Genomic DNA, 22,323 nt, shown 5'->3' on the forward strand with positions numbered 1-22,323 from the left:
GCTACTCTAGATCTGTTCGTGGGCATTTCTAATAAACCAGTATAAAATTACTTTCTTAAAAGTGTGGATAAAGATTGGTATCTTCTACTATGCGAAAACTGCATGCATCCGGTGTGGATGATTTTACGCCTATAAAAGCTTTACAATATTTCAGTTTTACTCTTTCAGCAACTTGATACCTCTAATAGCCCCATACTTCAGCTCCGTATGTTAGAACTGGCAATATCATTGAATCGAAAAGTTTAAAATACTCTTTTCAAAGGTAAAGCGCCAGTGTTTTAACCATTTGAAAGATGGCACCCATAGCTTTTCTGGCTTGGTCTGAGAGCGTGACAACATATAAGTCAAGTTGATATTTGTTTTTGGATCATATACTAATGTTTGCTCATCTAATAGAGACAGGTGCAGCCAAAGAACAATGCACTTTTACAGAGGTCCTTACTATGATAAGAATATACTGTGCATGACAAGTAATGTGAACGAATTATTTTAAGTCAAGAGGGTAATTAATTAGCTGTTCATAATTTGCCCTCCCACTGAAAATTTTTCGACTTACCCTCCCGCACTCAAACTTCATTTTTACCCACTCCCAATTTATTTTTGCCTGTTTCCCCTCCCCTCTGAGTCTTTTTGAAGCTCCCCTGTCCCGTGGCGAAAAAAAAACTTGCCGATTTCTCCTGCCCTGGAAAATATTCCCTCTCAAAATTTTGTCATTCCATTTCCCCTGCAGACATGAAGCTACCCTACCCTGTGAACAAAAACCTGTCGATTTTCCCTGCCCTGTGAAAAAATTTTGTCTCCACAAGTTTTCTAAAATGGCGCCCTCTATCGATCACAAATATGTCGACATACGGGGTAGTGGTCTCATGCTAACGGTCACGAATTGGATAAACACACACTTCCGCGCCACACCTCGTACGAGCATTCATGAAGGTACGAGAGTTCATATCTAACTTGGCGGCGTGTGTTTATCCAATTCGTGACCGTTAGCATGAGACCACTACCACATACGTTGTCGATGTTCCGAGAAGTTCCCGAGCACAGGACCTTGCTTGGTTCAATTTGTTATCGGTTCACCTAATGTTATTTTCGTTCATTTTTTGCTACGAAATTATATGAAATATTACACAGATAGAGATTGCCAAAAGTCCTGTACAAGTTACCCATATTTCATTGTTCGAAAGCTCCAATTCTACCTGCATGTTTGGTGTAAGTTTAGTCACAAAGCACTGATCATAAGGTTAATTTTGTAAAAAAGTCACATTTTCATGAAATATTTTTTTGTTATACAAAAAGGTGTGTAAAATACTGTGCAATACTTGTGCGTAAAAACAATAGTTTGAACTATCCTCGTGAAAGTTATCATTGAACTCATCTATACAATCAGGGCTCAATTGCACAAGCTCTACATTTTTTGGTAATTTTGTATTTTTTTTTTCAAAGGAATGATGCCAAATTAAACAAATTCTATGTCATGACCTTTGCCATGTTGTTGGCCATTTGGGTAGATAGTAAATCAGCACATTTGATATTTCTGTTAAAACATGCGGAGTTTAAGCTTGTGAACATTTCTGTTGTTTAGTTACCTTGATATTCTTAAAGTGTGGTTGCAAGTCTTTTATGATATTGTTTCCTTATCTTTAAAAGGAGGAGTAGCTTTAACTTCTAAGAATTTATTCAGTATTTTAATAACTGCAGTATTGTGCATCAATTACAATTTCTTCCCCAACAAAGTTAAAGGTATACGGTTACCTATGCAAATTTAGTTTGACTTTGTTTCAATGGTCAATACACTTAATGCAAGATTAGTCGAACGTGGCTAAAAACAACAGGAAATCTCTAGTCACATCGCAAACAGTTTGCCGCACGAATTACCCAACTACAACACAAGCGAACAAACGAAGAAACAAAGAACACACGTGTGTTCCCAACGAAAAAATAGCAAAAAATATATGTAAGAACACAAGCTATAAAAAACAGAAATGTGCGAAAACTGGAACACATAGACCAGGACGGAGCACTAAGCCCGAAGGAGATTATTCCACAAGAACCGATCATCGCATACAAAAGAAATCCAAACATAAGCGATAGACTGATAAAAGCCAAAGTCCACGGCATTTGGAACAAGGCAAGAAACAAAAAAAAAACAAGTATTTGCCTCGGCAGACTCTCTAAACAGTCTGCCGAGGCAGCATACTGTGCCCCGCATCAACTGAGCAATGCTGCTGCAGTGTAATTAAATTGACCATATTTCTTAGGGTCTGCGTTACATCTAATTTAGCATAAATACTGATCATCATTTAGGATTGGAGTGCTGTAGGATACTTTTGTAAGTTTACAATAATACCAAAAATATTGATTTTTATCAAGAATATTAGTAATCATAAATTCATTAATGTACTACAACTACGTAAATTTGTATGGAAACTGATCATCATTCAAGATTCGAATGCAGTAGAGTACTTTTGTAAGTGTACAATGATGACAGAAGTATTTAATGTTTGTCAAGAATATTCATAATCATAAATTTATTAATTTTCTTACAACTCTTGCTAAGATTGGTAGCGCTTTATTACCCTTTGACTGTAGTGTAAAATGTAAAAGTGAAAAAGAAGTTTCTGCTTTGATTCTTAAATGGGCATTCATAATCATAGTAGAAACGTCAACTGTTAAGTCATAATACATGGAAACAATCGAGTAAATATAAGCTTGCCTGTGTAAAATTTTCTCTGTGTGTTTTTGAATTACTTATCGGCCGCATACATTTCAAAAGTCTGAGTTCTTCGAAATAAAAGAATTTAATTGCTCTGGCCTAGCGCGTTTACTTATGGTAGCGTATTCATCGCACGCCACAGAGCAACCCTTATCCATTTACTCTAACATTCTGTCGAATACGTACATACTCATTTTTTTTCAATCAATTTCGATATGGAGACATCATGATAGGAAAGTTTCGGTCATTAATAAATGTTACAGAAGTTTTCCAAATCCCTTCCCTCCAATGTTTATATGCCGATTCCAGTGCAATGACCCGTAACTCAATACCGACAATGGAATGTAAAATTAGATGCCGGGCGAGTACGACGTCATTCCCTATCATTTGCATACATACAAAAGCTGGTACCTGGTATTTGTGGCATTGGAAGAGTAAACAATACTGTCCACCGTTCGGCTGAACATTGAAGTGTACAAATATTTTGTACGACTGACAGGGTTACCCAGTGTCATTACTTGACGCCTATGCAACTTTTGTGATCGAGAACCTTCTCCGCGAACTTGTGAACTTGTTCTGACAGCGACAGTATGTTGGTCCTTCCGACGTGTCCGGCTTGCGTGGTCTTCGTGGCGTTGACAACTGTGTTGGTCTATTTTCTTCGTGCTCTCTATCGACGAGTGCTTCCAGCTAAATACCATGTGTACGCGGCAGAAATGCTGTCCTGTTTCCAGCTAGTAGCTGGAGTACTGGAAGGAGATATCATCATGGATGCCTATGGAATTATTGGCTATGCATTTTATCTCTTCTGTCTGTTTGTGTCGTTCTCATTAACTTTTGATGGTTCAGCCAGTGTCTGTTGTGTGTGGGAGGACATGTTGGCCCGTCGGACCAGCCTGCTCGCCGGCCACGTCAAAATAGCTTGTCAGCTTATCGGTGGGTTAATGGCTCCAACGTATGTCAAGAAGTTTTGGACCTTGGCAATGTCTGAGACGCACTTAGCGAGATCTGAACTTCTTTCCCTACCCTGTCAGTCAGCTCTCAAAGTTTCCATCCTTCCCGGTATGATGGCTGAGATGCTAGCAACTTTAATCAGTACCCTAGTAATCCACGTGCACTTTGGTGGTGACAGATATGCGATGTACATTGAATCGTTGGTGTCGGTCACGATCGTTGTCATCGGTAAGTCTGATTACGCAACTGCCGAAGGATATTTTGGAAAACACTTCCCCATTTGTTTTCAACCCCATGCCCCAGTTCATTCGGCAATATTTTCGGCACAGGCGTTCGTAGGCGTGGTTGTCTGCGTGATCTATCTATCGATCATCTGATCAATCTATCGATCGATTACTCGTTGCTCTGTCCTCCACTGCAAATGAAATACACGGTTGCGATGGAGGACAGAACAACGAGTAATCGATCGATAGATAGAGCAGATGATCGATCGATCAAGCAGACTACCCAGCCCACAAGCGCCTGTGGTTTTCAGCAACACACGCCATGTGATGACCCGACGTTAATAATTGTAGGAGTAGATTCACAATTTCAATTCCGCATTGCACAATTTTACACCTTTATTCAACAAAGGATGACGATGACGTGACAACTGTTATCATATGGGCCACTCGGATAATGAAAAACAAATATGAATTTTCATGAATAAAAAAAATACCAGCATCGGCTTCACTATATAGGGTTCTATTTTCGTCTCTGTAGAACTGTTGATCATCAAAATAAAGTCGCCCAGGCATGCAGTTATCACAAGTCAGATGTACGTTTCTCAGCCATTTAAATTCCAAGTAGGTCAGTTGAGGACACACAGGTTAAAGACTTCATGTCATTCAAACTGCGATTACCGCCCTAACCATGGACAGTAGAGAAACTAAGTCTTCTACAAATGACAGTACAACCTTCCGGTAGCTCAAAGAAGGAAGAGCCACGTTTTGTAAAATTGACCTCGGCATTGAGTAATTTGACGTCCTGGGCGGAATACTAGCCATTGTATAGAGTCCATGCTGAACGATTGCCAGTCACACCATAGTACAAGGAACAAAAAGCAAAGTACGAACTGTGAACACCGGTGAAGTCTTCATCTGGAACACACTATAGGTTGTCGTCTCTGCCAGCGCGTCGCGTCTAAGGGAGCATTCGTTATTTACGGGGAGGGGGGGGTGTGGTGGGAATTTGAGCGACAAATGAAACGTAAAAAGCGACCCCCCCTCCAAATCAGATTTCTAAAATTGACCCCCCCTCAATTCATCAATTGTAAAATGTGACCCCCCCCCCCCCCCCCCCCTCCCATGAAAAAAAAATTCATCAGATTTGATTCATTAACCCTTCGCACCCTGTGCGCCCCGGGCTGAAAAAGTTTCCTCACATACTAGAGAATCAACATTTTTGGTGAAATGCCAAAATCAAATTTTTTGCACACACATGAACTTGTAATCGCTCTAGTCTAATTAAGTACACTAATATCAATAATCAAGAATACATAAATACACAGATTTGCCTAGTTTTATATTGGAAAAAGTTATTCATAGTTTCCATATAGACAAGATAGTGAATCAACATTTTGGTGACATTCTAAAAACAAATTTCTTGCACAAACATCCACTTGTTACCACCCTAGTCTAATCAAGTAAATTAATATCAATAATCAAGCGTACATAAATACACAGATTTAACTAGTTTTGTAATGGAAAAAAATTATTCATAGTTTCCTCTGACAAGATAGTGAATTAACAATTCGGTGAAATTCCAAAATCAAATTTCTGCTCACACATGCACTGGTAACTACCCTAGTCTTATCAAGTACATTATATCAATAATCAAGAGTCTATAAATACACAGATTTAGCTAATTTTGTATTTAAAAGAAATTATTCATAGCTTCTCATAGATTATGTATGGAGGACCTGTGTATTTTCTATTTTGCCTGGGAGTTCTTGTGTGTTATCACTGTATACCTAGGGAGTCCAAGACGGGAACTTTCCAGAGAGTGTTTTACGTTGTATGCTGCACTGGCACTGGAAGGTTTGAGTGTCAGCGTGTGCTTTTTAAATCAGATATTTCTCTATTTTGAGTCTTACTCAAGTCAGCAGATATGTAAAGAAACTGGTGAGTGGCAGAGATCGAATTTTATGCGGATCGGACTGTTTATTTAAACCCTACGCCATCCTCTACTTTAGTCGATGGAACGAACATTGCTCACACAAGTGAAGCCGTGCCGTATATTTGCAATATACGCACTGGCACGCTAAGATGATAATATCACCACAAGTTGAAAGCTGATCTTTCTGCAGCAAATTGTGTGTTAACTGTGGAACTTTATTCCGTTTATGAGTTCAGTCAGATGTCTGAGATTGTCATGAGAACATTATTTATGATCGTTCCACTGAACTTTTGTCGATGCGCGGAGTTAGCAGAGGAAGACTTCAGATTAGTTCGGCATGTCCCGACCGGAAGTAAACAAAAGATCTGGCTGCTTCCGTGGTAGCTGAACTGGACGCTGCTTAGCAGTGAATTGCGTGTGTTGTCGCCGACTTTCATGTGCAGACATTACACGGGACTTACAATTGTGCTCATCATCGAACATTAGTTAAAGTCGCGTGTGAACTATTTGTGTTTCCCAGCCGCGTGGTCAAGTCTGAGGTACCTCTGCGGTAACGTTAAGTTTTCCATAGAAATTGTTAAGCATTTAGAAAGGGTTTGAACAGAGTTTTGTTCTGAAAGTGTGTTCGACTCCTGCCGTCGGGAGGTCGATCAGTACGGTTACTGTTACCATGGAGTAATATTTATAGTTTTGAAGTACGGTTTTACTATTTTATATGTAGACCCCGATATTTGACACAATATAGTAATATACAGAAGTTGTTTGTTACATTATATGACTGTGTGTTGGTTCCTCATTTCATGCCCACGCTGTGTAGCCCTGCGTACAGGTGTGTGCACGTGTGTTCCCAGCATTATATGGCCTCTACCAAAGCCCTGCAATGGTCTTTGAACAGACTTGAGGTCTCTGCGGCCTGGATCTGGACCGCAATGAAGACTAAAGGGTCTTTTTGGCCGAAATTCTGCTCTATTGGGGCAAACTTTTCCCTGCCTACCTTTACCTCCTAACCAATCCCAGAAAAGATGCGATTGACTTCTCTAAACGCTCATTTTCTGAAACATAACAAAATCGACAAGTTGTTTACCCATGGAGATCCCCATTTTGAATCTCGCTGCAGAGACCCCAGTTATCTCCACAGACCGTTGCAGGGCTGTGGTGGAGGCCGTATAACGCCAGGAACACACAGACCTGTACTCAGGGCTACATGCTCTGTTGCTGCTCTAGAGAGGTTAACGTCAGTCTCGGACTTGTTGGCCCTGCTAGAGAAATAAATTTGGCTGAGCTTCGGTCGGTTATTATTCTGCCGTCTCGAAACATCGGTTACACAAGCAACATTTCGGTGAAATTCCAAAGTCAATTTTGTTTTCCATAACTCAATACAAACCTTTGTAAAATTTGACCCCCCCTTCAATCATTGATTGTAAAACTTGACCCCCCCTAAAAAGCGGGTTTGTAAAAGTCAACCCCCCCCTGATTTCCACCACCCCCCCCCTCCCCGTAAATAACGAATGCCTCCCTAACCACCACATTTTGGCATTTGTGTCAATTACTGAAAACGTAGACGGTCGAGACCTGAAAATTACTTTGTTGCAAAGAAACACCTAGCCCCGCACTTGTTTTCACAAGCAAGTCGCAGGGAGACAGGGAAAGTCACATTGTAAATTTGAAATAGATCACTTCCTAAAGGAGAACTTGTGATATTATGAAAGTTTAAAGTTTAAAGTTTAAAAAATCTATAACCAGACAGAGGCCAATTAACGAATCCGGCTCGTAGTCGAATGATGTATCTATGTCATGATACCTCGACCTTTTCCATCAGATTTCTCATTGCCGACCTACACAGCGCCATGCCCATTAAACTGTACGTTGAAAACATCGATAGCAAAAATAGCACGAGCGGTTCGGAAAGCCACGTCACGTGTATTGTTTTTATTGTTACACCAGCGAACTATTTCTAGTAATTAGAATCTTTCAAGGGCAGGTGTTTTCATATTCATAAATATTTATAAATATGAATACTAATGTGGTGAAATGTTAGTACAAGTAAATGAACTGAGAAGCGAAAGTATGCTATTGCGGTCAATAGGTTACGCGTATGGTCAACTGGGGGACAATTATATTTGTTCCGTGCTTATATTTGCTTTCATTTCATGCACGTTTTATGTATATAGTTTGCATTTTGATCGATTAAGAGAGCAATTGGGTAGGAATCAATTAACATACATTTAAATATAAACATTATTAGCACATATTACCTAAAACACACTGTGAAATAACTATTATTTATACGGGTATGGGTCAAAAGTCTTAATAACGCGACGTGATATTTTTATTTACAATAGTCTGGTTCTGAATGTCATTCACTATATTTTTTAGTAGAATGTTGCGGTATGGCACATTTTTTCCTGGATTATATTGGTTCTTACTACGGTATGCATGGGTTCAAAACGTACAATGAGATTACAAACGTACAATGAGATTCTACCGACATTTCTTAGACTTGCCAAAACGTCGAGCTATTTCTGACGTCGGCTGTTGCATTGGTGTGAAAACGCTTACCTAAATAGGGAAGCAGGATGACTCATTTGTAATTTAGTCGGAATTAATACCACAAAATTAGATCTTATGATAAAGTGCCCTAATTTACAACATATTCCTTACATAACCTGCATATTTTCAAAGGTTAACCTTTCCATTCATGTGTGTGGTTTCACAGTTCTCGAATAAAATTTCGACGTTGCTATAATTGCGAATTGACAAGCGATCGTAGGTGATGGTGCATGTAACAATACCATATGCTGAAACGTTTGCTCATCAATGGGTAATTTACATATCTATGAAGATATTTAATAAAGCTGTTGGACCGATTCAAATAAAAAATTATTATCCCGTGTCAGGACTCATGTATTTACTGATTGCATGACTTGCTAAACGAGAAATCCAGAACTGAAAGTCAATGTCAAATTATTAAATCGAGTCTGCGTTTTAGCTCACTTTATTATTCCTTGACTTGTTGCTGAAAGACGCCTGTTACATATGACATGAACAGATGAATTTTGAACGCCACTACATCACATGTGAACATGATTAGACCTAAGTCTGCAGGTTGGACATATCCAGTTGTAAGTGTTACGTATTTGAAGAACCATACCAAAAGGTTATGTGATAAGTTAAGGATATCACCAAAGGTTCAAAGATGAGAGTCAGTCCGTGTATGAAATGCAAATAACAGCAAAATTACACAAAGAGGTCTTTTTAGTGGAGCGGTTTTACTGAGGTAGTTTACGCCTCGAAATTGAAAGACTTAAACTTTTGCTGAAACTCGTGGAACTTTCAACCACACTCTTACCAAATCAACAAAAAAAATCAGGAGTCACTGTGCAAAGTACCAATATTTTAAATTCAAAATGGCCACTATCCCTATGTTAACTCTACGGGAAAAATATTAAATTTTCGATTTTGTAAAAACTAGGATGATGTGGTTTTTTTTCTTACTCCAAGAGCTGTAAAATTAACCCCTACAAGTGATAGATCAGAAAAGAATTGTAAACATTCCGATTCTCTGTCCCCATGCACATTCCACCTTGAGATAACATTTGACCAAAAGTTTTACCCATTCTGTTACAGGTTTGGAATGGACTGGCATGATGTTCAACCCAGCCCTGGCTACATCTCTGACCTACAGCTGTGAGAACCAAGCATTGGTTGACCATCTGTTGGTGTACTGGTTTGCACCGTTCTTGGCAGTAGTGGCCATATGGATCATGACACCATCATCAAGAGAAGAAAAGAGCAAGAAAATTGATTAAAACACAAATCAATATTTGTTTCCCAGTATTTCAATCCAGATTTTTTCTATCAACAGTACTCACAATTTGTTCTTTCTTGTAATCGTTGTGAAAATAAAGTTTTCACGGGCAAAATGCTCTGATGATATCTTATCAAACTCACAAAGGGCAATTGCGCTAGTCACATATAGTAGTTAAAGTGTAACTGACATTGTCATAAAATGTCAAGTCAAGTCTGCAGACAACATGAAGTGTGGCAGTACACTTTACAATTTGATTCACGCCTGTAGAATAGTGGACCCAATACCTGTCATGGTAATCTATCCTCGGAAGGAATGCATCATAAATCATTGAGACATTCTTTCAATTCCCCATCCCCTCAACTAAACCAGAATAATGTTGGATCATACGACGCAGGATTACACTATCACACTGCATTGATAATCTCAGCGTCAAATTTTCAGCCTTGTGCTTTAGTTCAGAGCATCAAAAATAGGCAAGTAGGGGTTTGAATTTGGTTAAAGCAACTTTGCAATCAACTGACTTTATAAAGCTTTTCACTGCCGCAGCAAGTTCATTTTATAGTATGATTGTGGTTAGAGCCAACAGGCAGACGGCTAGTGGAATGATACCATGAGGATAGATGTTGAGATCCCCAAAATGTTGCTTACAACTAATAAGAGGACTTATTAAATATCTGTGGACATCATTTAGTTTCCAACATCTTTTTATGACAATAGAAAATCATTTTTTCCATATAGAGAATGGAAGTCATTTCATAAGTTGGTAGATTGAATTTATTCAAAACTTTTACTCAGCAACCCTTGATTTTACTTTATCAAAGAATGTACTAGTCTAAAGCTGCTCAGAGGAATATGTAGCCTACAACCTCCATGTGATGGACCATTAGATTTTTGGAGGGGATAGAAAGGATGCAGAATTTGATTGTGCATTGTTTGGTTTCCCCAAAATTTACCCTTTTTTTCATGGCTGACCTTCATGTGAGTATTCGCATTTCAAGAATCATCATGGCTTCAACTACATTTCTGGCAATATTTGGTCAGCATATTTTTGTTCAATTTTTTAAAACCCCTCCCAAGATCTACTGGTCCACCCTTTAACCACAATGTAAGTGCTGTTCATTTGTACAGAGTGATATCAGTGTATCATGTTACCATGACGGGATGCTTGCATCTAAAAACAGTGCACTTTTTTGGGCTCTTTCTGTACTGATAATATGCAATCTAAATAGTTATATCAGATATAATCAGACATTACATAACGCTTAGTCAACAACTTCAGATACCAATAGCTTGGCCGGTACTTTATGCCAAGGTATTGTACAGTGAAGCGGCACAAACTCAGTCTCGTGTAAACCTTTACAACAGTATTATCATTTCAGGACATCGGAATTTGTTCCTACTTTTATTAATTTGAACCAACATATATCTTGTAGTATATTTATAGTTCCTATTCTGTGAAAATTAGGGTACAATGTTCAAAGAAGTTCAAGGCGAACGATTATCTGTATGAGTGAAGTGTGTAAGGCAGAGATGTCTTCCCTGTACACTCCCTTAATCGCTATCTCTAATCACATATTGCAAACAGCTTACGAGATGGCAAATAACTTTAATTAGGAGCTCCATACCCCTTGAAACCCCTATTTCAAGGGGTGAATGTGCATTGAATATGTATTGTTTTTTAGATGGAAACGTCCCCTAATGTTTACCTCTATTGACACAATCTCTAATCATTGAGTAAAACAAAAATTATTCCACGTTGGTGTTCTGCAGTCACATTCACAGAAATTGCCATTGAAAAACAGAGAATTCGCTGTTTCTATAAATGCCAATGTCAAATAGAGCAGGTTTTGACATTTCTGTACGATCACACAAGAATGTGAAATTTAATTTTATGCATGGTGTTTGAGATAATTTACCACTCACATTGTAGGATACTACATGTATTCATACATTTTCACAGATGATAGATTTAAAGGGTATCTACCTTACTTGTTTCATAGCCTGTAAATTTTAAAGGGTCACTCACAAGCCGTCAGTAGCACTTCAATAATATTTTAGAGCTCACTGCTTTTATTCAAAATCTGTCACATCTGACACGGATGTATGATAAATGGCAGCACATTTATCAGTGTCAGCATTCTATGTAAAAGCAGTGTAGTCTCCTTTACCCTTCCACCTCAAAATATTGGCATGACCCAATTTTCCTTCATGAGGTCAAAGTTAAAACTCTGCCAGGGGAATCAGGTCAAAAGGTCAAATGAGAATTTGAGCAACTGCTAGTTTTTCTTGACGATTTTTGTTGTAGTCAGATGTAGTTATCTCCTTCTCTCAGCTTGTTTACATATTTTGTCAAAATAAGTACAGTATCAAAACCTTGATATTAATGAAGATTTTTCCAGTATTGCTTTAAGCTGTGGAATCAACCGAGGGAGTCCAAACTAGGTTTTGGCCATGTGTCCATGGTGTTCACCAATTTCTTAAGGCACATGACATTATGTATGACAACAAACTAAAGGTAGCGAATATTTCAATTCAAATGTTCTATAGTCTTAAAGAAATTAGGGATTGGTGTAGTATACTTTTCAGCAAATGTAAAAACAGGGGACCTCTAAGATTTGTTGAAATTAGCTACAGAAAAGTAATTTATTATAAGAGGGTAGATGTGGGGTTAAAGTTTTACAAATGTCACATTTTGGATTGTTACAGAATGTAGTATTTTTGTTTGAAATTTACGATTTTTGTCAATTTGTAACTGCAATTAAAAAGATTCTATATTTGATTTATTTCTTAGTTTTACAAACTTTTCAGACAGAATATTTCCTGAGAAAAGCTGTTTGCCTTTTAATCTTGCTTTTTATCTTACTGTGGTGCTATACATCTTTTTTCAAAGGCAAATCTATTTATCTATTCAAAACTGAACTTGTCTTTTAAATCTTTATCAACATTTTTTTAAATGTGTGACTCTTTATTCAACTTCTCAAGAAGTACATCTTGAATTTCTTGCTGATTTCCAATCAGGTGCTTGACTTCCTTCTCTTAGCCTTGACCCCATCATGCTGTTTTCTTTTCCTTTTTGGGTAAAATTTGTATTTACTCAAGCCGAACTTCTTGGTCAACTCCTTGAATGCTGACCTCAATGACCCTATGATGCCATGTTAGGATTTACTTTGAACTGAGTAAAAGCTAACCCAAGGAAATGATATCTAGTGTGAAAGAACATCAAAGTACTATATTGAATGTAATCTTTTGCCATTTTTTCTTTCAGCACTTGCTGTAAAGATTTTAAGTCTTTACTGCAAGGAGGGAAATCTGGCTTCCTTTTCCCACATTTGTAGTACAATGTAAATTTATGACAAAGCAGCTGAAATGTCAATGTTTTCCTTTTTCAAAGTATGCCATGTTTTCATATCTTCATTTCTGCCTGAGGAATGTTACAAACATTTTCAGTTATTTTCTAAATTGAAACAATGATGTAATTTTTGAATTACCATGTCTTTCCAGTTTTTTCAATTGAATATAAATTTTTTCAACATTACTTGGTGAAATGTGTAACTATACTGACCTGCATGCATGTCTACCCACGCCCATAAACTTGAAGTGTGCTGAATGCACTGCAAATAGTATACTGAACGCCATCGTCCGCTCGCACGGCTCGTTAGCCAGACAGGAGTCTTCCACTAACTACGATTGATTCTGATTTTGGGAAGCATCCAGCTGCCCGAACAACAGGCCTTGGCTAGCGAAGATGACTGAACGCAAATTTGTCTTGCCTTTTTGGCCACAAATATGTGGCATATTTTGGCCTGAATTACTGATACTTTCAGAACATGATCCTTTGTAAACTACAAGAATTAACCTAAACCCAATTGCCAATAGTTTTGTTATCAGTCATCATTCATAGGTTATACATAGTGGGAGTTTTTCTACATCAATGGCAGAATTTGGTCAGTTCACCTTTGACACTGAATATAGACCACTCTGTGGTGTTTGAAATTCTGTACATCAACTGTGTTCTTGAGTCGGGCTGGCTGTTGGCAAAATTTTCACACTTCCTAAATGTATATTAATAATTTAAGGATTTCAAAGGTATTATCAGAAGGCGTTAATAATAATATCAGGGTTATTGGCAGTGGTGGTTTGTTGGTCAAAAAACCAAATTATTTTCACGTCGATCTATAATTGGTATATGTTACATTTTACAATTAAATCTTTACTCCATAACTTATCAGTGAACATTTTGAATTTGTTTTTGCTCAACATATGATAATGCATCTGATAACTAGAAAGCATTTGCAAGCAAAAGCGAAGTTCCAGAGACCAGAGCAGCGGAAGAAACAAGAGAATGTGTGACAAAGATAGGTGCAGAATGAAAGAGTGCTTTGGAATTTAATATTCAAGCACGTACCTATAGTTAGGGCTGATAGCAGTAAACACCAATACAAGGCAGTCCGGGGAATTACAGTACACAGATTACAAATGCCTACATGTACGGTAAAAACGCAACAGATACATATGGGGGCGACAACGCACAGCTCCGCTGACCTACGCAAAAATCAATCGCTTGACGGGTAGCGCTGAGTTGTTGCCGTAAAGAGGCGCGTAGTTTACGATGATGATCAGACGAGAGGAAACATCGGACCTAGGCCGTTGAAATTGAAAACCGAGGCCACATGCATTTTCATTTGATTAAAAGCACAGACTAAAACAATTTTCATTGCTATGTCGCTGTTTTCACAAGATACTGACCGTTTGATCTTGGAAAGTTGAGTTGCTTTTACGTGCAGCCAACGCATGCCGGTGCGGTGACAGACAGTTCACTATGAATGCCTAGCTCTGCATGGCAGGGCTGTGTGTTACCGGCGTTAAACGGCCTCCCACCACAGCCCCGCAGACTGATATAGGAAAAACCGCTGGTGGCTCCTCAGAAATACGGCGGGCAGTTTCTCCGCCCAAACAGCCGATTTTGAATCCAATTTTGCATTGATCTTCGTTTTCGAGCACACCCACCTCGCCTAGGTACACGATGTGCCCAGCCGCGCTTGTAAACTTAGGGAAAGCCTACATTTCTCTCTCTATGCGAGCGAAGCGATCGTATGCCGCCGCCATTTTTAATCTCATTCAACCATGAGCATTCGGGCGAAACAGTATAGCGCCACGTACGGCGAGTATTTAGAGAAAAATAAAATCAAAAAGCAACAAAAAACAAAGCAAGAGAAAGCTAGAATTATTAATAGCTGAACTCAATACGATAGTTGAGCAATCCAAAATAAAAAATAAATAAATAAACAAACGAGAAATGCCCGTAAATCCCGTCCGAGCTGAGCTATGACGTCATAAGCGTGACGCATTGCATTCTGGGTAATTAAGGTAAAATTTGTGTGTAGCATGTTCTATGGTAGTAATACCGGAAATAGAGAAAGAAAGAAAGAAGGAAAGTGAGTAAAAACTAACAGTTCCAGAGCTGGTCTCTGGAACTAATTAGCTGGAAATCTTTGCATGCATTGGAAGTACCCCAAGTATTCAACAATCTCGCCACTAGAGGGCGCCATACTAGGCTATACCAGTGTCTAAGGTGAATCGAGGTTACATCCTCACACTAGCAAGTTTTAAAAGAGCAGTGACACCAACCTGAAGATTGCCAGTGAAATACAACTTTTTTCAGTAATGACATGGCCACTGGGACATGGACCATTTTGCTTGAGACTGAAGAATAAGTTGCTGAAAGAGTTTAATCATGTACATTTTTTGGTTCATTTATCAAAACTTTAAACTTCTGAAGGATGTGACACCACAGTCGTTTCTCCTGAGTGGTTATTACAGTGCACATTGGACAGGTTCAGTAGTTTAAAGTATGTCGTTTCACAGGCCTGGGAAAGATCTTGCCTTTGGGGTCCAGGAGAATTTTCCATGTGCACGTAGCCAAACTCTCTCTCTTGTTCCATTTGATTTTACAAGCCATGTGCTGGATGCCTGTCAAATAGTCGGAACATGGATGTATATTTTGAAATATACCAAAGCACACATTTACCATTATGTCACAGTGAACTGCTTTAAGCTGAAGCTGAGATAGCTTTGGAGAGATCATCACCTCGACAAAAGGGAACTCAGCAATCGCAATCTTCCTTTCTTCATTCACACAGTCACATACACACAAAGAAAGCAACTTGAGAGATGACATCAGTGCAAAAAAGGCTGGGCTTTTCATTTATTTGTACATGTTGGTGTCACAAATTTACTTTTTCTTTGTCATAGCAGCAGCTTCTGCGGCTTCCTTGGCTCTCTTGGCTCTGATACCACTCAACCTGGCATTGGCACGAGCCATACGGATAGCCTGGAATACACTGTGTTTCCTCTCTTCATCAGTGATCGCACGGGCCTTCTCTTTCTTGTGAACCTTCTGGATTGGCATGACTTTACCAGAAAGCTGTGTGGCCATTTTCACTTCCTCCTCCTGGGTTAATTACAAGAAAAATATGAACATCAAATGTCTTTGTACATGGGAAATTAAGGAAGCTAGTGAGATTTACATAAACATGATTCTCAGGAATTTTATCTCTAACTACAGAAAGTCATGAAAATTTAAATTGGTATTATAAATGGGCTACTGGGAAGTAGGAGCTGGCCACTTCGACCACAGGAGTTTATGAACAAGTTAGGGGGCAGGTGTATGGATTTGGCAATCTGCAATCTGCAGCTGTACTCATGGGACAATGACAGGTCTGTTGCCATGCAAAACATATCTACAATTTTAACATGGTGGCTGTACCAAAACTGGTGACCATGGCCGAAGCATCTTCATATAAAGATATGGACGCAACCAGAGTTTCTTTTGCAAAGTCTTGCACTGGTTGGAAAGCCACAAAACTGGTAAAACATGAATGTGCATCAAATTTACTTATAATACAAATATATTGTGCATTATGCAAATTATATGTTATGTAAATTGGTTACCCCTCTGGTTGTCCAAGCTGTGGAGAATACCGTCCTGTGTAATGCAAATACATCTTACCTTGCTGTCCTCCTTTCTTGGTTTGCCAGGCCTCTTGGGGAAGAGGATCAATTTGGAACGGTATTCCTTCAATCTTTGCACATTAGCTTGAAGAGATTCTGTTGATTTGTTCCTTCTCCTGTGATCCACTGCAATACCAATCGTTGGTGCATACTTCTTGTAGATTCCAGCAGCCTAGAATAAATCATGGACATGTTACTATGACGTGAAAATTGATGCTAATTCAGGACTTAAGTGTTGCAATGGCTCTATATCAGAGCTTACAGGGTTATTCACAAAATACGGCCCTGTATGGACGAGGGCTCAGTGAGTGACGTATTGGACGAGCCGAAGGCGAGTCCAATACGTCACTCACTGAGCCCGAGTCCATACAGGGCCGTATTTTGTGTATAACCCTATTATTATACACCTCCCTCCATTAATCGTCCGTATAAACTAATTCTATGGTAAATTTTGAGGGATGCGGCACGCGCGATATGAGTGGAACGTGCGCGATTATTGAAATAAAATTGCTACAAACCCCAAACAGGCACGTCTCGCGTCTCCCGTATTCGGGACTCCGCGTACTATACAAAATACGGAAAGTTATTGGACGGTCAAACTCCCATAGGTACGGCAGTAGGTGTATAAAACAGAGCTTACAGGTACACTTTATTGAGCAAACAAGATTTAGAGATCCTGTGTTAGCGCTGGGTTTGGAAAGCTGTTAGCCACTGTGGCGAATAGTTTCAAATTTTATTAGCCACAGACAAATTTTATTAGCCACACATCTTTACGAAAACAAAGCATTCTATAATGCTATAATCTCCAATGTCGGTTGCATGCACAAGAATAAACTATCAACACATCAACCTTGTATCCAATTGTCTTCATTTTAACACTCGAAATTGCTTGATTCTGGACCGCGATGCAAATCGACAGCAACACGCAACGTTGAGACCACGATTAAAATGAACTGCAACACGGAAGGTTAGGACCGCGATGCAAATCAACAGCATGACAGCAACACTTAACGTTCGGACTGCGATTAAAATAGAAGTTTGGTTACACGGAATTACGTTCCATCAGTACACGTAGCGTCTTTGTCACGTCATACAAGACGTCGCGTACATGTGGCACAGACGTTCGGAACGTCATCAAACGACACTTCTACACGTAGTCTTAATTACGTGCGGTAATTTTTAGATTTTCTTGGTGATTTGCGGGAATTTAGACAGGAAATATCGTTAAGTATGAGTATCAAACATCTTTGATATCAGAAAATTCCGTAGAGTTCACGTGTACAAGACGTACGTGCTATGATTTCCTGACATAAATGAAATGTTGTCGTCTAATTCAACTTTTTACCTGAAGCTGTCACAAAGATTTCCCTAAACCACATAAATAACTGTATTACAGAAAATCGGTAAATTTAATGCGAGGATACAATGAGCTTGAATAGTCCTCGCGTAGAGAAATTAATTGTTTCTTAAAACTTAGACGACTTTCGTAAGTTTGTCAAAAAAAAATACTGCAAAATCGACCAAAAAATCACAACTGAGCATGGATACGCGTACGCCACTGTGTGCCTTCAGACGTACCAGTAATTAGATTATAACCTCTCTAATGAACAACAACACGGAATATCGAGACCGCGATGCAAATCAACAATAACACGGAATGCGTCGTTGGGATGGCGATTTTAATGAACATCAATGCGGGACCATGAGGACCGCGATGCAAATCGACCTCTATTAAAATAAGACCTCGATTAAAATGCGCAACACGGAACGTCTAGACCACGATGCAAATAAATTTCAACACCGAACGTTGTGACCACGATTAAAATGCGTGTGTCTGCTGTAACAAAAGTTTCAATTCTTGCGAGTGTTCGCTTTGCTGGCTGTACACTAGACAAACATGACGTCAAATTTATCGCCAGACTAGGGCTCTATTGCGTCTGCCTGCATTTTCAATTCTCGCGATATATGCATGCTGTACACTATACAAATTGACGTCAAATCTCTCGCGAGACTTGGCTCGATTGCAATTGCGTACGTCGGAGAGAACAATACGGAAGTAGATTTAGTTTTTTCGCGAATCGCCGAAAGAGAAGCGCAGATCAACAAAAGACTAAAAAACCCCACGTTTTTGCTTATTTTTTGGAATTTTTTCAACAAAAATCACTCTCGCCACTGTGGCGAATTAGGATCGATTTTTCTTCGCCACTGCTGATTTCAATTCGCATTTGCGAACGTGGCGAATGGGCAGCGCGAACACAGAGATATGTTAGAGCACCTTTCTGGTAAAGTAATAATATGGGTTGTTGTCAGAATGGGCGCACATCACACATTAATTTGACAACTTTTGCAGGGTGACTGACAACTTGCCGTTTCATAACATTTTTTTGGATAATTTCGATACTCAGTATTCTCTCTTCATCAATGAGGGATGAGGGAATTGCAGTAATAAGGTAAAATGGCAGCTACACACTATCACCTTATACATTCATGCGATTCAAAGCAATGTAAACAGATCTATGCAGGTTTGCATCACATTGTCATGTCTAAAATTATCTATGCATGAAGACACAACTATGGGCCAATAGCTTGATATCAATCACCTGAGTTGAGCATGTGGCCAACGATATTGTTGTTACCAAGTGACGAGCAAAGCAACGTTGTGGTCTGCACAGTGCAGTGTACACGGTATGTTCAGGTTTAATACTCATCAGCTGGAATTTGAATAAACACGTCTAGATATGACATCATTTGATAGAAAAGAATTGCATGGGCTACAAGTACTGGGTAATACTACATTCTATACTATCTTTGACGGACGACAAAGTTTGCCAAAGAGCTAACAGAAAACTGCCGCAAGATATGGGATGTCTTCGCCCAAAAGGGCAAGGGACATGCTACTTCTCTTTAACATAGAGAATCTTACATATACTCCCCTGCATTGGTCTGCAGCAGACAATGAAAGTAGTGCAAATTCAAAAGGTTGACTATACAACTTTCACTATGTTATGCATTAATGCTCTTCACCAAAATTCCTCTATTGCGCGCCAACTTTTTCACAGAAAGACAGGAGTTGCATCAAATAGTAGTGAGTGGGTTAAAAAGGAAAGCCCTACGTTGTGCTCTTTGTAACCCTGGCAATCAATGATTTGCAGTACATACCTTCAATTCCTCCAATGAGAAACCACGTCCACTCCTGATTTTAGTGTGGTATTTGAATGTTGGACACCTAACAATAGGACGAAGTGGGCCACCAACTGGGCGAGGTGCAATTCTACGAGCCTTCTTCAGCCGGTTCTTCCTGCGGCGAATCTTTCTCATTGGTTGGTTGAACCATGTTTTGACCCTTCTCTGCCAATCTTTGTGGAAGTGGGCATTTGGTATCACATTGTTGCGAAGCTTGGCCATGGTGCTACAAAACAGAGATACACTTTTCATGAATATGGAATTACAAACACAGCTAGAGTGGTAATGATTTCAAGGTAATTTCCTTCAAAGGTTGTTTTGATAAAAATCTATACCAAACTACCATTAAAACACTTTTCAGCTTATTATGAGGCATTTGCCATTTAAATACATTCACCAAACTTTTATTACATAAATGTTACAATTACCGCTGGTACTAATTTTTTTCCTCAAATATAACTGACTGAACTCAACTTTTTATTCATAAATCTATAATGGTGTTGCTTTACTGACTTACATGAGTGACTTTGCATGTCATAGATGCAGAAAGTTGTTTATAATCCATTTATTAAAGAATATAAAACAATCTATAATATTCAATGTCATTTTCTCCCATTGCCATTTACACTTGATTACATTCAGTGCAGTAGTCAGCTCGATCTGAGCCAATCTCCAACATATTCGTATTTACATAAAGATAAGAATTTTATAGATGTATTTGATAGTTTGTATAGACAATGCATGTTTTACTTTTTCTGTATTTACAGAAACCTTGCAACAAATTTTCTACATAATATTCTCTGATATGACACAACGTTGACATGTGCGCTATATAGCAAGGCATACAACACCAAAGGGGACATTTTCTCCCAATCGGTAGAACTAGAAATATTACATGTATTTTGATACAACTATCTCAATTACAGTCTTTGTCTTATGCGAAGAATTCTCCCAATCGGAAAAATCTGATGTGTAACAATTTAAAAGTGTTAATGATAGAATTCTGGAACATGACTTTGACATTCAAAAGTACAAATGAAGTTGATCCACACGTCTGAAAGTATGTGTGCAGGTGACAATTTGCTGTATGTCCTTTCTACAGAAGACATCACTCTTATTGAATAAATGTGAAAATATGCAAACAAAATGCATTGGTGAATTTTTCAGAACGATGATAAACCAACCCTTTCATGAACATATTTGAGAATGAATATCCCCATTTTGGTCTAGTGTGCCTTGTTGCTCTACCCTTGTTTACAAATTGTGGCAGTTCACGATCATCACGTTCCGATGGTGTTGATTGCGAAATGCATAAAGATTATACAATTGGTGAACTGACAACAGTCAAGGCCATTCCTACATGCAATGGAATACTTTGACGGTAGTAAAATATTATTGATACTCCGGAAATAAGAACGTGGATTGGTCTGTACGGCATCAACGTGTTCAGTGACGACCCAACATCGACAGCAGTATAATATAGTGAACGAATTATGTTACAGTAGTGCAAGGGACGGGGTTTTTGTCATTAGATTGAACATAACTTGACGCTATAGGTCACGGCTTGCCATGGCTTAAGGCGAAGAATTGGCATGAGAATGAAAATCATTTTAAAAGGCTTCGATTCAGGACGGAGCCTACGGAGGCAGTATGTTGTGATTGTATCAACATCACCAGCCCTGATGTTGTCTCGACTTTCCGAGGGTGTTTTTCAACATTCTCATGAAAAATCTGGACAAATATGCATTCATTTTGAAACAGAATATGTTACCGCGTATTATTTCACGATCGAGACTTTTAATAAATCCAGGATGCCCTTGGTCTGTCGTGGATTTAATTTGAAAACCCACACTTATTACCTTTTCTCAAAATGGCCGTCGCGGAAAGGGTGATAGCAAAGGCTGATGGGTAAAATGTGTGCGATTCCATTAAATAAACAGAAATTAAGTTGTCTCCTTTCTATCGTCTATGTTTCGTGTAGAGAACATGAAGCTTTGGCAGCTTACAGAAAGAGAAAGAATTTTAGCATATTTTTATTCACATTTTTCAAAACCTTGTTGTATCGACATGAGAACAAGACCTTCCAGGGGACCGTATTTTTAGTTGAGATCCCCCAAGTTACCGTGTATTAATCACAACATGGCTGAATACAGTGGCCAGCATGGTTCTGGACATTTTACAGCAGCTATATGAAGCCTGACAAAGTAGGTGAGTGATTATTCGCAAATCATCAGGTCGATACTACTATCATCAGGTCGATACTACTACAAGAGGTTCAGTCGAGGAATTTTGTGGAAGCAATTGCAAACCAATATTTTGTGATAAATTGTGCACAGCAGTCAGCAATCATTTGGTGGGGACACAGTCACCTGTGATCGGTCTATTCCACTCGGCGTCTAATTCTATGCCTCCACAGACATGTGTACATATGCCTGAGAATGTACACACGTCTATGTGGGCATAGACGCCGAGCGGAATACCGATCACAGATGAC

The 22,323-nt window shown here is 38.9% G+C and overlaps 3 protein-coding genes across 4 annotated transcripts in view; 2 read left to right on the forward strand and 1 right to left on the reverse strand.

Moving 5' to 3' along the window:
* Positions 1-3,077: 3,077 nt before the first annotated feature.
* Positions 3,078-13,170, forward strand: LOC139117432 (aquaporin-11-like). The gene is made up of 3 exons (XM_070680544.1): positions 3,078-3,895; positions 9,452-10,798; positions 11,371-13,170. The coding sequence occupies exons 1-2, from the start codon at positions 3,304-3,306 to the stop codon at positions 9,631-9,633; spliced, it is 774 nt and encodes a 257-aa protein (XP_070536645.1). The 5' UTR covers positions 3,078-3,303; the 3' UTR covers positions 9,634-10,798; positions 11,371-13,170.
* Positions 13,171-15,812: 2,642 nt separating this feature from the next.
* On the reverse strand, positions 15,813-21,721 carry LOC139117433 (large ribosomal subunit protein eL13-like). The gene is made up of 4 exons (XM_070680545.1): positions 21,689-21,721; positions 19,806-20,055; positions 16,645-16,818; positions 15,813-16,086 (listed from the first exon to the last, which is right to left on the reverse strand). The coding sequence occupies exons 2-4, from the start codon at positions 20,049-20,051 to the stop codon at positions 15,868-15,870; spliced, it is 639 nt and encodes a 212-aa protein (XP_070536646.1). The 5' UTR covers positions 20,052-20,055; positions 21,689-21,721; the 3' UTR covers positions 15,813-15,867.
* A 219-nt stretch (positions 21,722-21,940) lies between these two features.
* LOC139117431 (probable leucine--tRNA ligase, mitochondrial) overlaps positions 21,941-22,323 on the forward strand; it is a 40,135-nt gene continuing 39,752 nt past the window's right edge. Inside the window, exon 1 of one of the 2 annotated variants that reach the window (XM_070680541.1) lies at positions 21,941-22,037. The gene's annotated coding sequence lies outside the window, so the exon portion shown is untranslated. The remainder of the gene's footprint in view (positions 22,038-22,323) is intronic. The other variant, XM_070680542.1, reaches the window with a different exon arrangement.

Source organism: Ptychodera flava, chromosome 18 (assembly GCF_041260155.1).
Source record: "Ptychodera flava strain L36383 chromosome 18, AS_Pfla_20210202, whole genome shotgun sequence".
Taxonomy (NCBI): Eukaryota; Metazoa; Hemichordata; class Enteropneusta; family Ptychoderidae; genus Ptychodera; species Ptychodera flava.

Coding starts and splice junctions, on each gene's coding strand:
- LOC139117432 (XM_070680544.1), top strand. CDS start 3,304: ATGTTGGTCCTTCCGACGTGTCCGGCTTGCGTGGTCTTCGTGGCGTTG. Junction 3,896..9,451: donor GGTCACGATCGTTGTCATCG/GTAAGTCTGATT, acceptor ATTCTGTTACAG/GTTTGGAATGGACTGGCATG.
- LOC139117433 (XM_070680545.1), bottom strand. CDS start 20,051: ATGGCCAAGCTTCGCAACAATGTGATACCAAATGCCCACTTCCACAAA. Junction 16,819..19,805: donor TCTCATTGGAGGAATTGAAG/GTATGTACTGCA, acceptor GATTTATTCTAG/GCTGCTGGAATCTACAAGAA. Junction 16,087..16,644: donor CAAGAAAGGAGGACAGCAAG/GTAAGATGTATT, acceptor TAATTAACCCAG/GAGGAGGAAGTGAAAATGGC.